We start from the raw sequence: 16,139 nt of genomic DNA on the forward strand, positions 1-16,139 counted from the left end.
TTGAAGTTAAAAGTCAAAAACAAAGCTCGAGTAGAGGGTTCAATTATAGCAGAAAGATATATTGAGGAGGAGATTTTGAATCTAATTTGGCAACTGTGCATAATACACTTCGGCGAAATGAGGCACCTCGACAATCTCATGATCCTAATTTGTTAGAAGTTTACACCTATCCAACGCTAACAGGTCTACGGAATAGAGATGGAATCTTGTGTGATGATGAACATAGTCTTGTAAGATACTATGTTCTTATTAATTCACTGGAAGTGGGAAAATATTTGCGGTGAGATGTTTGTTTATTTTAACAATTTTGACAAACATAGATGATCAAATCAAATTATTCACCTTATCAATTTTTTTTAAATATGCAGGGGATTTCATAGGCTTGTGCAAAAAAATTACCCGACTATAAAGATGCTCAAAGAGATCAAATTCAAAAGGAGCAATTTATAGATTTGTTCAAAAGAAGGGTACGTATTTTATTTTTATTCAAAAATTATGTAACTTCGATTTTATTCACATACTTATTTGTTTTGTGATTATATATAATATTTAGATAGAAGATGATGAAGAGCTCAGGGAGAAATTTATGGATTTAATTAGAGGTTCTATGTTTAAAGTTGAATCTTATAAAACATGCGAGTGCATGGTTACAAATTTACTTGTGCAAATCCTAATGAGCTTACTTCATCAAATTCCGAGGTAGTAGTCATTGGTAAGAAATTTTACATACTCGTAATTTTTATTGATTTTGCTATTATTATACAAATCTCATTTTATTAATTAAAATATACAAACTTCTTACAAAGAAACTCATGGAAATTTGTATTAATATTTAAATTGTGGATTGTATTAAATTTCTTAAATTCAAAATTATTATAATTATAAATTTATATTTTAATTACATTTGCATTTGTGTGTACATGTATACTTAATGTTTTCCCCCTTTTTTCACACCCGCAGTTTACATTTACGCGGCTTCCTTTTAGGGTTTCCGATTCTCTCCGCAGAAACCCTCAACACAGCTATTTCAGCTCAAATCGATGGCCAAATCTCTGGTAATAACCTCAAATTAAAGACTTCAGCTATTTATATTGTTTGAAACCCAGATGTGCATGTCGTTATATGTGTTGAACCTTTCTGTCTCATAATTAATCTCTTCAGCTCACTCGTTTATATGTGTTTATACTTTAACTGACTATGTGTTTTGAAGATGTTAGATGTGTAATTGAAGATGTTAGATGTGTAATTGACTGGTATATGTTGTTAGGTCCTATAAACTCACTATATAATATGATATAGTGATCACAATCTGTAACACAGTAAGACAATATAAGAGATTGAAAGCAGTAAACTCTTATATTCACAAAACTTCTATAGTTACAAAAACTCTCTCAGTGATTTATAATGTATCACTAAGAGCTGCTAGGGTTCTTCACAATGTACTCGATAACTCAACTCCTATAGAGTAACCCTAATCTGTGTTTATATAGACACAGTTACAAAATCAATCTCTGATTTGATATCCTATAAATCAGCTATGAATTCTATCAATCAAAGATTGCTACAGTTTTCTGTTTAGTTTCCATAGTCAGCAAATCACTCCTCCGCTTCTATCCTTCCTTGAAGTATATCCGCTTCTGAGCTCTTTCCATGTGTAAACTCTGACGAGTCTTGACTATGTAAACTCTGATCAGACTTTATCAAACTCTGTCAGACTTTATCAAACTCTGTCAGACTTTATCAAACTCTGATCAGCTTCCAGATTAAACTCTGATGATTCCTGTTCTAAAACAAACTTTAAGAACATTAGTAATCATCAATTATATCTAACAATCTCCCCCAACTTGTGCATAAATATGTTATGTGCAAGTTAACAGATAATTGATGATGTCAAAACAGTTAAGTCAAATGCAACAGAGTTTAACTATATAACAGAAAACTTTTAAAACTTACAGAAACTTTACTCCCTAACTTCATAGACACCATGAGCAGTCTTTAAGTATCCTCTGAGGAGTTCTTTTTCTGCTTCTTCAAGAGCTGCTATCATCTGTCTCTTTACATCTCTTAGTTCTGGATTTGAAACTCCAGTTTGATAAATTGCAGCTCTGAGATCATAGATTTTGTTCTTCTTCATTAAGTCCTTATTCAGCATAATGTGGCCTTTGTCAGATTCTTCATTGAAACTCAGAGCACTGACTCCAGCTAATGTCTCTATTTTGGCTGAATTTTTCTTCATCTCAACCAGCTGTCCTTGACAGTTGAAGTATTTTGGAATAAAAGGTCCAGCATTTTTGTTTCCTGTAATACCCATCTTTCTTTTGATTTGATCTTTAAGCAGGTTGGAGATGTGTTGGCATGACTTGTTTTTCACTTGAAATATGTGTGATACATATCTCAATTCCTCCCAGTGTTTAGCATAGAGATCTGCTTCAAGTACTCTAAACACTGTTCCATCAGACATGAAGTAGATAAGTATATTATCTCCTCTGTCATTCTTCACCAACTGGACTGAGTCTAATTTGTCCATTCTTTCTTGTAAAGCTCCAGTCTTGGGAGCACATAGAGATGAGGGGTCATCTAGTCTTGATCCTATACTCTGATCAAACTTTTCATATTTGGATCCCAGCCCTCCTTTATCTCTTCCTGCTTTACGATGAGAGATTGGTTGAATTGGTCCCTTTTCAAAGCTTATCTCAGTCATCAGACTAGGCTTTGCAAATCCAGCTAATGGAGTAGTTGTTGGCTGGAACACAGCTTGAGCTTTGTCAGAGGTTGTGTCTTTCTTTGCATCCTTATTAACTTGAGCTATGTCAGAGGTTAATCTTTCTTTTTGAGGTTCTGCAACATGAGCTTTGTCAGAGATTGCAGCTTCTGATTTCTTTTCCTTTACAACTTGATCCTTGTCAGAGGTTGTAGACTTCTTCTTATCCCAGCCTTTCTCCAGATGTTCATCTACTTTGCTTTTGCCCTTGGATGTATATTCATCTTCAGAGTATACCTTTTTGACTGGTAAACTCTGATCAGCAACAGTAGCTTCCTTGATCAATATTCCTTTTTCTTTTGGCTTGGTAGTTGACTTTGCAGGCTTTTGGATCTTTCCAGAGTTTATGGCTTCAACATGTTCCTTTTTCAGCTCAGCTTCCTCTGCAGCAATCAACTCCAAATCCAATTTGGCTTCTGGATTTTCTTGTTCAAAAACTAATCTAGCAAGCTCTTCATCAGTCATGGGGTTGTCTGATCCGGTCACTGGCCTTTGCTTAGATCCAGATGTGAAATTATGTGTTGGAGCAGACTTTGTGCTTTGCTTAGACTGTTTCTGACTGTCAGAGTTTGAAACTCTTCCACCAGTCCCTGATTGAAATCTTTTGTGCTTTGTGAAATCATCAACATCATCATCATCATCATCCTTCTTCTTTCTCTTCAGAGTTCGAGTAGTAGTCTTGCATTTGACTTGAGCTACTCTCTCCCCCTTTTTGACATCATCCTCATCAGGAATCAGTATTGATGTGATTAGAGAAAGTGAAGATTGGATGGCTTCAAGCTGCTTGGACATCTTCTCTTGAGTTGATTCAATGATGGTCATTCTCTTGTCCAGAGATTCATGTGCAGACACCAGCTTCTGGACATTATCTCTCAGAGGTAGTATAGTCCTTTTCTTCTCCATCTCATTTGTCTCCTTGATTTTAGCCACCTCTGTTCTTAGACCATCTATTGATTTAGATGTCTGGGCATGAGCAGGGTGAAATGTCTTCAGATAGAGAATTGTGCCTTTGAGGCTTGACATCACATCAGAGTTTGAAATTTTATTCTCTGCCATAGATAAGAATTCTTCAGCTTTAGGTGGCTCCAGAGAATGCTGATGGCTCAGCCAGAGTTTATCCCATACTTCATTTGGTGGATCAACCTGAAGATCCCTGGGAAGTGGCTCAGAGTCTGTGTTCAGAGTTTGTAGCCTGGCATTATACTGGCTGGTAGACTCCCACTTTTGTTGCAGATGTGACTGAGGACCTTCATTATCATTGTCATCATTGTCATCATTGTCATCATCTGAGCTTTCATCATCTTCATCATTATCAGATGCAGGATCAGCAACTTTCTCAACAGTATCTTGAGCAGATTTTTCTTGAGCTTCAGACTGTGATTTGCTAGGCTTTTCACCAGTCTGAGCAAGAGACTGTAGAGCTTCCATAGCTACTTTGTCAGATTCATCAACTACATCAGTCCTGTAGTTTTCTGGAGCTGTATCATGAACAATGGCATTCTCAGGAATTTTCATTGGAGAATGAGGAATTGGAGTAGAGGGGCCATGATCAGATAATGGAGTTTGAGGATCAGACATTTTTGCTCCAGCTTCAGTTGTAACTGGTTGATCACACTTTATTTCTTCATCTACTTCAGAGGATGAAGTAGATGCTGTAGGAGATGTTAGAGGAACAGCTTGGATAGGAAGCACCATCAGAGCTTGAGAATGTTCAGCAACTGGAATTGATGGTGTTTGTTCTTCCTCAACTGTGAAGTCTGTTATTTCAGTGATTGGGACTTTCGCCCTTGCAGGCTTTTGAGCCCTTCTTTTGAATCGAGCTGGCTTTTGAGGACTGGTCTGCACAGGGTCAGAGTTTGTTGTAGGAATAGGTTCAGAGTTGTCAGCATGGGCAGGTTCAAGATCATCATAGTCATAGGCTGCAACCAGTCTTCTTATTTTCTGCTTTTGAGGAGAAGCAGCTTCAGTGTTTACTGGAATGGCAGAGTTTGCTTGGGGCTCAGAGTTTACTTGAGCATCAGAGTTTAAATGAGCCTCAGAGTTTGCATCAGTGTTTGTCGGCACTTCAGAGTTTGGTTTCAGAACATGTGTAGCAACAGAGGTTCTTGTTCTTTTGGCAGTAGAGGGGGCTGCATCAGACTTTGCAGCCCGTTTGGACTTGGATGCAGGTGTCCTGGCTGCTTGAGAAGAGACTGGAGAGTGTTGATTTTCTGGAAGTATGTTCAGTCTTTCTCTCATTTGTGCTGGAACCTGTAATGGCCTAAGAACTGGCCTCTTTTCATCTTTAGAGATGAGATCTTTGAAAGCCCTTTTATGCAGCTTAAAAGATTTGATCTCATCATCAAAAGCTACCTCTCCAACAGATGCATTGAATAATATTTGGCAAAAGCGAGAAAAATAGACAACTTTACGATTTTCATGCATTCTTTCACCAATATTTCTAATGACTAATCTACCATAATCGAAATTAGTAGAGTAGATCAGAGAATACCCAATTTGTAGCATGTCCATGGGTATTGCATCCCAGTTGGTAGATTTCTTCTGGAAGGCTCTGGTTATGCAATCGAAGAAGAAACTCCACTCCTTCCTGAGTCCAGGACGCTTCAATTGGCCCAATTTGTCCAGAGAATCATAGTAGCCCAAGTCAGTCATCATGGCCCTTAGATTTGCATCGCCATTAGTGACATAAGCAGTGTCAATCTCTGGTAGGTTGAATGCTGTCCTGACTGTGGCTGGAGTAACAAAATACTCCTCCCCTTCAAATGAAAACACAATTGATGGTGATCCATTTTCACCACCATTGTCGTACTTACCCGTCCTCCAAAAACTGATGATTTGGCTTCCTGAGAGTCTGGCAGGAGCGGTAAGAGCTGTAGCAATAGCACTCTGGGCAAGAAATTGCTGCATGGGATGATAATCCCTTGGAGCTTCGGCAGTGTCAAGAATGGCTGTATAGTTATTGGGGACAAAGTCCACACCTGCATGGGTGAATGTAGTAGTTGCCATTATAACAGAGATTGTGAGTAGAGAAAAGTGTTTGAGAAAATGTGTGTGAGAAGATTTGAATTTCAGAGAGAAGAGAGTAAGAGTTTGTGAAGAGAGTGTGTGTGGAAGGTTTAAGTGTATAAGTGAATGATAAGCAATAAAATCTGATGTGTTAAACCCTTCAGATTTTGTGTAGCTGTACACGCATGGCTCTTTGTTCACTTTGACACCTGTCAGATTTTAACTGGTAGATGAATGTTAGTGGGATGGAGAAAAGAGAGTAATAATCATGAGCGCAGTAAAACATGTGCAGTTATAAATGCTGATTACACGTTCTCCTATTAAAATGTTTTTCATGAAAACCCACTAACAATACATTCGTTTGAAATACTCCCTTCATATTCTCTGAATATTTGAACTCCTGAATTGTAGAAGAGTTTAGAAAATCAAGATCAAGTCTCTCGAATTTTAAACTCTGAGATTTACATCAAAGAAAATTAATTCTTAATACCTCAGAATAAAGACATGATTTTTAGAAAATTCATCAGAAAATCAGAGTTTGTCACAAAATCCATAGCTCAATAATATGCTTGTGAAATAGTGTGTGATTTATCATGTTTAATCAGAGACTAGAGAATTTCACAATTTCGTAATTATAAGGTAGACAAGAATAATTTATTCAAACTCTCAAGACATAGACAATAGGCATACTCTGATGGAGAAACACATAAAGTAAACTAACCCCCCCCCCCCTTTTTTTTTTTTTTTTTTTCAAAGGACGCTTTTCAGTGTAAATGAATCACGACCTTTAAATATTATTTTGCAACAGTATTTCTCCAGTAATCAGAGATTGTGACTGGTCACCATAGATTATAAAATCTTGGCAATTACTTAATACCAGTAAGTGTTTGGGTCTTCCCAGTCACTGTCATATAGACATCTAAGATCTCAAAGGAGTACTATGCTTATTTGCAGGGGTATGTATATAGCATCAGAGTTTATAATCACTGTCTAATTTTACTGAGAGAAAATTCAAATTAGTCAGTCTCACTTATAATTAAGATATGTGAAGTAATAGAGTCTCAATGATATCAACATGCATATAGTGTTAAGTAGTAGCACAAAATTGAGATCAAGATTAAGGAACTGAACTGAGATTCATGAGTACTAATTCATATCATGCTTCATAGTATCTTCACAGGTTTGTTTGTCTCAGAGAAAAAAGAATGAGATCATTAATCAAGATTCAGAGTTTACAAATATCAGAGAATATCGTCAGAGAATGACGTCAGAGAATGACGTCAGAGAATGTCACTCAGAGTATAGCAAACAGAGTATATCATCAGAGAATGTCATCAGAGTTTAACAATCAGAGTATATCATGGGAAATGTGTGAGCAATACATATGGTAAATCGACAATTTAAATTTGAAAGATCTGACCATTATGTTTACTCAGTTCCTGATATCATTCCTAGCTCATTCACCAGCCTAGTAAAGGTTGCTTCACTTAGTGGTTTGGTGAATATATCTGCTAACTGCTGTTCAGTAGGAACAAAGTGAAGTTCAATGGTTCCTTCCTCCACATGCTCCCTTATGAAATGATATCTTATACTGATGTGCTTTGTCAGAGAATGTTGAACTGGGTTTCCTGTCATAGCAATAGCACTTTGGTTATCACAATAAATAGGAATTTTAGAAAAGGATAACCCATAGTCCAGCAATTGATTCTTCATCCAAAGAATTTGAGCACAGCAGCTGCCTGCAGCTATATACTCTGATTCTGCTGTTGATGTTGAGATTGACTTTTGCTTCTTGCTATACCAAGAAACAAGTCTTCCACCCAGAAATTGACAACTCCCACTTGTGCTTTTCCTGTCAATTTTGCAACCTGCAAAATCTGCATCAGAGTATCCAATTAGACTAAAATCTGATTCTCTAGGATACCATAATCCCAATGATGTGGTTCCCTTGAGATATCTGAATATCCTCTTTACTGCAATCAGATGAGGCTCTCTTGGATCTGCCTGAAATCTTGCACATAGACATGTGGCATACATAATGTCTGGTCTACTTGCAGTCAGATAAAGCAAAGATCCAATCATTCCTCTATAGTTTGTGATATCCACTGATGCACCAGTATCTTTGTCTAGTTTTGTTGCTGTTGCCATAGGAGTAGTTGCAGCTGAACTGTCTTGCATACCAAATTTCTTCAAAAGATTTCTGGTATACTTGGCTTGATTCAAAAAGATCCCATCTTCAGTCTGTGTAACCTGTAAACCCAGAAAGTAACTGAGTTCCCCCATCATGCTCATTTGGTACCTGGACTGCATGAGCTTGGCAAATCTTTGACAGAGTTTAGCATTAGTGGAACCAAAAATGATATCATCAACATAGATTTGAACTAAAAGCAGATCATTACCATGATTCAAATAAAACAAGGTTTTATCTATGGTACCTCTAGTAAATCCACTTTCAAGAAGAAACTGAGCCAGAGTTTCATACCATGCCCTTGGAGCCTGCTTTAGTCCATAAAGTGCCTTGTCCAATCTATAAACATAGTCTGGATGCTTTGTATCCACAAAGCCTGGAGGTTGTTCAACATATACCTCTTCATCCAGTTTCCCATTTAGAAAGGCACTTTTGACATCCATCTGGAATACCTTGAATTTCTTGTGAGCAGCATAGGCCAGAAAGATTCTGATTGCCTCCAATCTTGCAACTGGAGCAAATGTCTCATCATAATCAATACCTTCCTGTTGTGAATACCCTTTTGCCACAAGCCTTGCTTTATTCCTTGTAATGACACCCTCACTGTCAGTCTTGTTTCTGAACACCCATTTTGTACCAACTATGGATCTGTCTTTAGGTCTTGGTACTAGAGTCCATACTTTGTTTCTCTCAAACTCATTGAGCTCCTCTTGCATTGCTTGAATCCAGTCAGCATCTTGAAGAGCTTCCTCCACTTTTTTAGGTTCAGTTTGTGACAGAAAGCAATGATGTAAACACTCATTTGCTGTAGCTGTCCTTGTTTGCACACCTGCTTCTGGATTGCCAATTATTAAATCAGGTGTGTGAGATTTTGTCCACTTCCTAGCATGTGGAAGTTGACCATTTTCATCATTGGATCCTCCCCCTTGATCCATGCTCTCTTGATTCTGTTGATTATTCTCTGTAGCTCCCCCTAAATTTGTGCTATCAGAGTTTGAATCAGTATTCTCTGATGAGTTTGAGTCAGCATTCTCTGATGAGTCTTGGGTAGAGCCTGAAACATTCTGTTGCTCCCCCTCAGCAATTTCTTCATCATTATGAACTTGTAAAGTTTCACCAGAGTTTGCTGTATTTTGGTCATAGTCAGAGTTTGACTGTTCATCAGAGTTTGTTGAATCAGAGAATATTTCTTCATTTTCAAAATGCAGTTCTTCATGATCATCCATATCTGCTAAGCCCATTATTCTTTTGTCATCAAATGACACATGTATGGATTCCATGATCACTTTGGTTCTTAGATTATAGACTCTGAAGGCTTTTGTTATCAGAGGATATCCTACAAAAATGCCTTCATCAGCTTTTAAATCAAACTTGGTAAGCTGTTCTGGATGAGTCTTCAATACAAAGCATTTGCACCCAAATATATGAAAGTACTTCAGATTTGGCTTCTTTTTCTTCACCATCTCATATGGGGTCTTGCCATGCTTATTAATTAAGGTTGCATTTTGAGTGAAACAAGCTGTTTGAACAGCTTCTGCCCAGAAATAAGTAGGCAATTTAGTCTCATCAAGCATAGTTCTCGCAGCTTCTATAAGAGTCCTGTTTTTCCTCTCAACTACACCATTTTGTTGTGGTGTACCAGGTGCAGAAAATTGTTGCACTACACCTCTCTCTTTGCAGAACTCTTCCATTGTTGAATTTCTGAACTCAGTTCCATTATCACTTCTAATGATCTTCACTTTGTCTTCAGATCCATGATCCAGTTGCTTCACATGATCCATCAGATGCAAGGCTGTTTCATCTTTAGAGTGAAGAAAATATACCCAAGTGTATCTGGTATACTCATCAACAATGACAAGAGCATATTTCTTCCTTGCAATGGATGGTACATTTACTGGTCCAAATAGATCAACATGTAGAAGATGATATGGTTTCTTTATTGAGAATTCAGTCTTACTCTTGAAAGATGTCTTTCTCTGCTTGGCTTTTTGACATGAATCACACAGTCCATCAGATGTAAGTAGTGATTCAGGGAGTCCTCTCACAAGCTTTTTCTTTATAAGCTCATTTATGGAGTTGAAATTCAGGTGTGAGAGCTTCTTGTGCCATTTCCAACTTTCTTCTGCAGAGATTCTTGTAGACAAGCAGATTGCTTTTCCTTCAGAGTTTGTAGGCAAGTGAATTTCATAAATATTCCCATGTCTGTGAGCAATCACTGCCACTTTGCCTGTTGACTTGCTTACTATCTCACTGTGTTCTTCATAGAAATCAACATGATATCCTCTGTCACAGATTTGACTGACAGAGAGTAAATTGTGTTTTAGCCCTTGAACAAGAGCTACATTTGATATGATGACATTTCCAAGATTGATATTGCCATATCCCAGAGTCCTTCCTATGTTGCCATCTCCATAAGAAACACTTGGGCCAGCCTTCTCCACAAACTCTGACAGCAGGGCTTTATTTCCAGTCATGTGTCCTGAACATCCACTGTCCAAGACTAGAATATTCTTCCTGTTGCCCTGCAATCACAAAGACCACTAATTGTTAGTTTTAAGGACCCAGACTTGCTTGGATCCCTTGGCCTTATTAAGTTTGTTAGCTTTTGCAGCGGAATTATTATTATTATCAGAGTTTGAGCTAACAGACTTTGTAACAGAGTTTGTACTAGAAACAGAGTTTGTACTTGCAGAATTTTTATTAACCTTTAAAGAAGGTTTCAATTGATAATAATCATAATACAAACTATGATATTCTTTGCAAGTATAAATAGAATGCCATAAACTACCACAATGAAAACATGGATCTTGTGGTTTATATCTAATACTACTTTTTCTAACTCCAGACTTTGTAGGTAAGGAGTTAATGTCCTTGTTCTTCCTGCAAAAATTAGCAAGATGATTAGTATTCCCACAGTTATGGCATGTCTTCCTAGGTGCATTTGGAATAGGCATGTAGTTATTACTCTTGTCTATTCCAATCTTGCCATTTCTATTTTTCCTAGGCTCCCTGTTTTTGTCATCAGACTTTACCTCTTTAAGCTTATGTTTAAGCTGTTTCTGAGTCATCAGTCCTATGTTAACCTGTTTGGGCTTATCAGATTTTAAATTGTTGTTAATCTCTGATTTTGGTCTACTCTGTTTAGACTTAGAGGATTCAGCAACAAATTTAACAGGTTTAACCTTAGGTTTTTGAGTTTTAACAAACTCTGTTTTTGATGACTCAGCTTCAGAGTTATCAGTGTAACCTAGTCCCTTCTTCCAGTTTCCACTACCTAAGATATCCTGAGTAGTTTTGCCTGAATTAGTCCATGTCTTAATGATCTCCCTTTCCTTAGCAAGTTCTGATTGAAGAGATGCATACCTCTTTAATAATTCATCTTTGATAATGACAGCATCATCTCTTTCTTTCTGAACTTCCAACATTTGAACTAATTCTTTTTCTAGATAATCATTCCTTTTCTTCACACTTAGAGTTTCAGATTTTAATCTTTCATTTTCTAAAGTCTGATCTCTAAAGCTGATGTGCAAAGTTTTAAGAAACAATCTTAGCTCAGTTATATCTTCAGTATCAAAGGCAAGAGTAGAATGAGGTACCTTTGCAGCAGATTCAGAGTTGTTGTCAGTGTTTGCCATCAGAGCATAATTGACTTCTTCTTCTGAATCAGATGTATCTGTCCAGTTTCCTTTCTTGGTGATGAAGGCTTTTTCTTTTTCCTTCTTGGCTTTCTTGCATTCAGATGCAAAGTGTCCCTTTTCACCACAGTTGAAACAGGTATACTTGTCAGCTTTTCCAGCTTTCCCTTCTTTGCCCTCATTCTTCTTGAAGTTCTTCTTGTCATAAACTCTGTCAGAGTTTCTGTCTTTCCTTGAAAAACTTTTGCCTTTGTTGAACTTTTTGTAGGCCAACTTCTTGAAGCTTTTCACCATCAATGCTGCTAACTGCATCATCTCATCATCACTTTCTTCAGAGTCTGAGGGAACATCAGAGTTTGAGTCATCAGAGTTTGATGACTCAATGTCAGACTTTGTGACATGAGCTTTTCCTTTGCTCTTAGCAGCTTCCTCTTGAACTTTCAGAGCAACAGACTTTGATTTTCCTCCATGACGTTTGCTCCTTTGCTCCATTTCAAGTTCATGAGTCTTCAGTCTTCCATAAACATCATCAAGAGACATTTCTCCAAGATCAAGATTGTCTCTTATTGTAGTGACTTTCAAATCCCATTTTTCAGGAAGAGCCAGAAGGAATTTGAGGTTTGAGTCTTCAAGATCATATTCCTTGTTTACCAGAGATAAGTCATTCAACAGTTTGACAAATCTGTCATACAGATCTGTCAAGGACTCACCAGATTTTGAGTCAAAGTGCTCATACTCCTGTGTAAGAATTGTTTTTCTGTTTTTCTTTATGGCCTGAGTTCCCTGACATCTGGTTTCCAGAGCATCCCAGATTTGTTTAGCAGTTTTGCACCCAATCACCCTATTAGACATTGCATTATCAAGGGCACTGTGCAGAAGGTGTTTCACCTTAGAGTCTTTACCAATTGACAAGATGTCCTCAGGGGTGTAATCTTTCTTTTCTTTTGGAACCATCTTCTGAGGTTCATCTGCAATCCCAACAGAGAGCTTGGTGGGCATATGTGGTCCATCAAAGATCCTGTCAAGGTATTCTGGATCAACAGAGTCTAAGAATATTATCATTCTTTCTTTCCAGACTGGATATTCAGATGCCTTAAGGATTGGAACTCTAAAGGATGAAGCTTGTGATTTTTCAGACATGATTGTGATTAAGATCTCACTGTAGTAATCTTAACAGAGCTGGTTCTGATACCACTTGTTAGGTCCTATAAACTCACTATATAATATGATATAGTGATCACAATCTGTAACACAGTAAGACAATATAAGAGATTGAAAGCAGTAAACTCTTATATTCACAAAACTTCTATAGTTACAAAAACTCTCTCAGTGATTTATAATGTATCACTAAGAGCTGCTAGGGTTCTTCACAATGTACTCGATAACTCAACTCCTATAGAGTAACCCTAATCTGTGTTTATATAGACACAGTTACAAAATCAATCTCTGATTTGATATCCTATAAATCAGCTATGAATTCTATCAATCAAAGATTGCTACAGTTTTCTGTTTAGTTTCCATAGTCAGCAAATCACTCCTCCGCTTCTATCCTTCCTTGAAGTATATCCGCTTCTGAGCTCTTTCCATGTGTAAACTCTGACGAGTCTTGACTATGTAAACTCTGATCAGACTTTATCAAACTCTGTCAGACTTTATCAAACTCTGTCAGACTTTATCAAACTCTGATCAGCTTCCAGATTAAACTCTGATGATTCCTGTTCTAAAACAAACTTTAAGAACATTAGTAATCATCAATTATATCTAACATATGTCTATGTGTTTTGAAGATGTTAGATGTGTAATTGACTGGTAGATGTCTATTGAACTCGAGATTAGCCTGTTTTGGTGGTGTTGTGCGTCTGTGGGTTAAGCTAGACTTTAGAGCTTGTTGAAGAAATTGAACATTTTGGGTCTTCCATTTTATGCCCCTTTGAGCATTTTGCTGTCTGTTTGGGTGAATATTTCAAAAGTTGTTTTATTTTTGTTAGTTATTTCTATGAAAGGAAAAGAGATGGCAAAAAGAGAAGGCACTTTGGCTTCACAGTGCAAACTGTATATGCATATGCTAGTGTTTCTTTTGATAATCTAAAAAAAACCAACACTGACTCCAATTTAAGAGATTATGATATAGTAGTACTGATGATATTACAGTGCAAACTCTTATTCCTGGCCTATTAAGATGCTGATTTGTTACACAAATTAGTAGTAAAAGAGAATGTTAAATGTAGATTTGAATTTATTCTTGCTGATTTGTTACACAAATTGTTGGTTCTGATATAATGTGTATCTCTTATTATATTCAGGGAGCTGGTTCCAATGGTGGTGATGGAGGGGGGAGGGGAAGTAAAGCGGGTAGGGGAAGAGGTGGACGGGGAAATGATAGTGCGGAAGGAAGGGGTCGTGGATGTGGTGGACGGGGAAATGGTATTGGTGAAGGACGGGGTCGTGGAGCTGGGGAAACAATGGAGTAACCAGCTAGGTCTGAAGATAGGGGAATTGTTCATTTCCTCGGAGGAAGAAGGTATGTTTTATTCTCAGTTCTTACTCATTTTCTCGTTTAATCTAACACATGTCAACACTACACGCATTCTAATTGTATTTTAATTATATAGCATCAGGGAGGCTAAGAAGAAAAAGACTCTCAGCTACATTATCAAAGTGAATTGGGATGAAAATACGCATCAATCAAAGGGACTGGAACGTGAAGCCTTTTATGACCGCTGTCTTAAGGAGTTCAAGGTTTTATCTACTTTCTCTTTCATTTTTTTTTCAGATTAATTCGCTGAGATGTATATGTAATCTTTTATTCTTGTTTGACAAAAATACTATGCATATCCGGAGGATAGTGATCCAACAGAGGCGGATAGGGCTGTCAAAGAGTTTGTGAAAAAGAATTAGAAGAACCTCCCTTATCAGGAAAAGAAAAGGGCAGAGCAATCAGCTGTATATGCAAGGAGGGGAGGTTTAAAAACTGCTACTCGACGTTCTTTCAGGCCTCATTACTTCAGCCAACGTATTTGGGACAACCTCAACTCGTATATGGGGTCTGACTTATTTAAAAAAAGGTCTGATAATGCCAAGAAAGCTCGAGCGCAGGTGGAACATATTCACCACAGTGGGGCCAAGCCTTTCAGCTTTCAGCCAGAGAAGGGAGGTATATTATCTATTGTGTGTGCCTCTTATTCATTTCATTTACTATGAGTTTACTTGCAGCTTTAACTCAAAAAACTGTTTGTATTTAGTATCATGTAACATGTCCAACTTTACCATATAGGAACTCGAGGAAGAAAAACAAGGGCATATTTCTAATATGGAGTTCATGAATCATGTGTACCACTTTGACGATCCAGCTACTCAAAAATTGAAGGTATTATTCATATTTTAAAATATTTTTATTTTATTTTTGTGTGTAGGATGTATAATTAATATTTAGAAGTTAGATGGTATGTGAGATTAACTTGATAATTATCCACCCCGGACTAATATAAATGTATAATAAATATAACAATCTTACCTTTTAGTTGGCAACTTAATTGAGTAATTAATCATATAATAAACCACAGATTTAATTATACTATGTGTAAGTTCTGCATTTTTTAAATAATTTGCTTCTCAATCAGGACAATCTTGTATATAGACAAATCTATTTTATTGAAATGCTGATAAATAATCTAACCAAGAGTCGGATGCTATCCACAATATTAAATAAAAAAAATCAATTTTATTTAAGGGCAAGGTCAATTTAATAAATTAAATACTTGCACGCATAGTTGCTCCGCAGATGGCTCCGCAATTTGAGGATGAACAGTTACAATGTTCGAAGTTTTTGGAGTGGAACTTAGGTTAATCAGCAGAGCTTCTGGCTCTGTGTATCTGCAGGCATCCTTCATTGAAAGAGCTTCAATTAACCTCCAGTCATCTCTATCATCTATTCCCTGTTGATGTTACAAGGAACAAACAGAAAATAGATTAATATTTTCTAAAGGACAATAGATTGCTACTTATGTAATATGAATTTACCAAATATTGAGTTTTCAAGTCTTCAACAAGACCAAAATCATTGATTTCCGAGAGGTAATCACCCTCCAAGGATCCCTCTAGTACCTGTCTTGCTTGCCCGATTACATGCGCAAGCATGACACCTGCATAGCTTAAAATATAAAAAATTAGTCAAGAAGGAATATTACACACACATGGGGCTTTAATTTGCCTAAACTCACCCTCACAAGCTTTCTGAAAAAGTGGCGTGTGGTGGCCATGGTCAAGTCCATGGTCAAGTTGAGAACAAAGACCACATTTATTGATCTAAAAAACATATAAAAAAACCTTAGCCTTACTTATCACAAGAGAGAGAGAGAGAGAGAGAGGAAAGCTGATACTTACGTCTTCGGAGTTCAGTTCATCAAGCTTCAATTTCTATATTTCTTTCTTCCTCCTAATCACCGGGTATTTATCTGCCGGTACTAGAGCTGACTTAAGTTTCATGTCCTCGAGAACCAACTTCGGAATTTTATCATAAATGAGTGCCTAACACAGTCAAGAACACAAT

General features: G+C 37.1%; 3 protein-coding genes across 3 annotated transcripts in view; 2 read left to right on the top strand and 1 right to left on the bottom strand.

Annotated features, from left to right (window-relative positions):
- LOC135149297 (uncharacterized) lies at positions 1 to 14,745 on the top strand. The gene is made up of 7 exons (XM_064084677.1): positions 1 to 280; positions 369 to 467; positions 554 to 699; positions 961 to 1,055; positions 13,894 to 14,111; positions 14,203 to 14,329; positions 14,437 to 14,745. The coding sequence occupies exons 3-6, from the start codon at positions 634 to 636 to the stop codon at positions 14,250 to 14,252; spliced, it is 429 nt and encodes a 142-aa protein (XP_063940747.1). The 5' UTR covers positions 1 to 280; positions 369 to 467; positions 554 to 633; the 3' UTR covers positions 14,253 to 14,329; positions 14,437 to 14,745.
- Positions 14,710 to 16,139, top strand: part of LOC135149539 (uncharacterized) — a 12,069-nt gene continuing 10,639 nt past the window's right edge. The window contains exons 1-2 of the mRNA XM_064085276.1: positions 14,710 to 14,744; positions 14,865 to 14,957. The gene's annotated coding sequence lies outside the window, so the exon portion shown is untranslated. The remainder of the gene's footprint in view (positions 14,745 to 14,864; positions 14,958 to 16,139) is intronic.
- The window catches only part of LOC135149538 (uncharacterized), a 13,164-nt gene continuing 12,286 nt past the window's right edge, over positions 15,262 to 16,139 (bottom strand). Inside the window, exons 6-9 of the mRNA XM_064085275.1 lie at positions 15,811 to 15,895; positions 15,611 to 15,732; positions 15,349 to 15,525; positions 15,262 to 15,279 (exon numbers count right to left, since the gene is read on the bottom strand). Of these exons, the coding sequence (XP_063941345.1) occupies positions 15,262 to 15,279; positions 15,349 to 15,525; positions 15,611 to 15,732; positions 15,811 to 15,895 (402 nt within the window). The remainder of the gene's footprint in view (positions 15,280 to 15,348; positions 15,526 to 15,610; positions 15,733 to 15,810; positions 15,896 to 16,139) is intronic.

Source organism: Daucus carota, chromosome 9 (genome assembly GCF_001625215.2).
Source record: "Daucus carota subsp. sativus chromosome 9, DH1 v3.0, whole genome shotgun sequence".
Classification (NCBI taxonomy): Eukaryota; Viridiplantae; Streptophyta; class Magnoliopsida; order Apiales; family Apiaceae; genus Daucus; species Daucus carota.

What these genes read in the sequence shown, in the direction of transcription:
- LOC135149297 (XM_064084677.1), top strand. Translation starts at nt 634, where the DNA reads ATGCGAGTGCATGGTTACAAATTTACTTGTGCAAATCCTAATGAGCTT. An exon ending in AATCGATGGCCAAATCTCTG is followed by an intron (nt 1,056 to 13,893) that starts GTAATAACCTCA and finishes TATTATATTCAG; the next exon opens with GGAGCTGGTTCCAATGGTGG. An exon ending in CATTTCCTCGGAGGAAGAAG is followed by an intron (nt 14,112 to 14,202) that starts GTATGTTTTATT and finishes TTAATTATATAG; the next exon opens with CATCAGGGAGGCTAAGAAGA.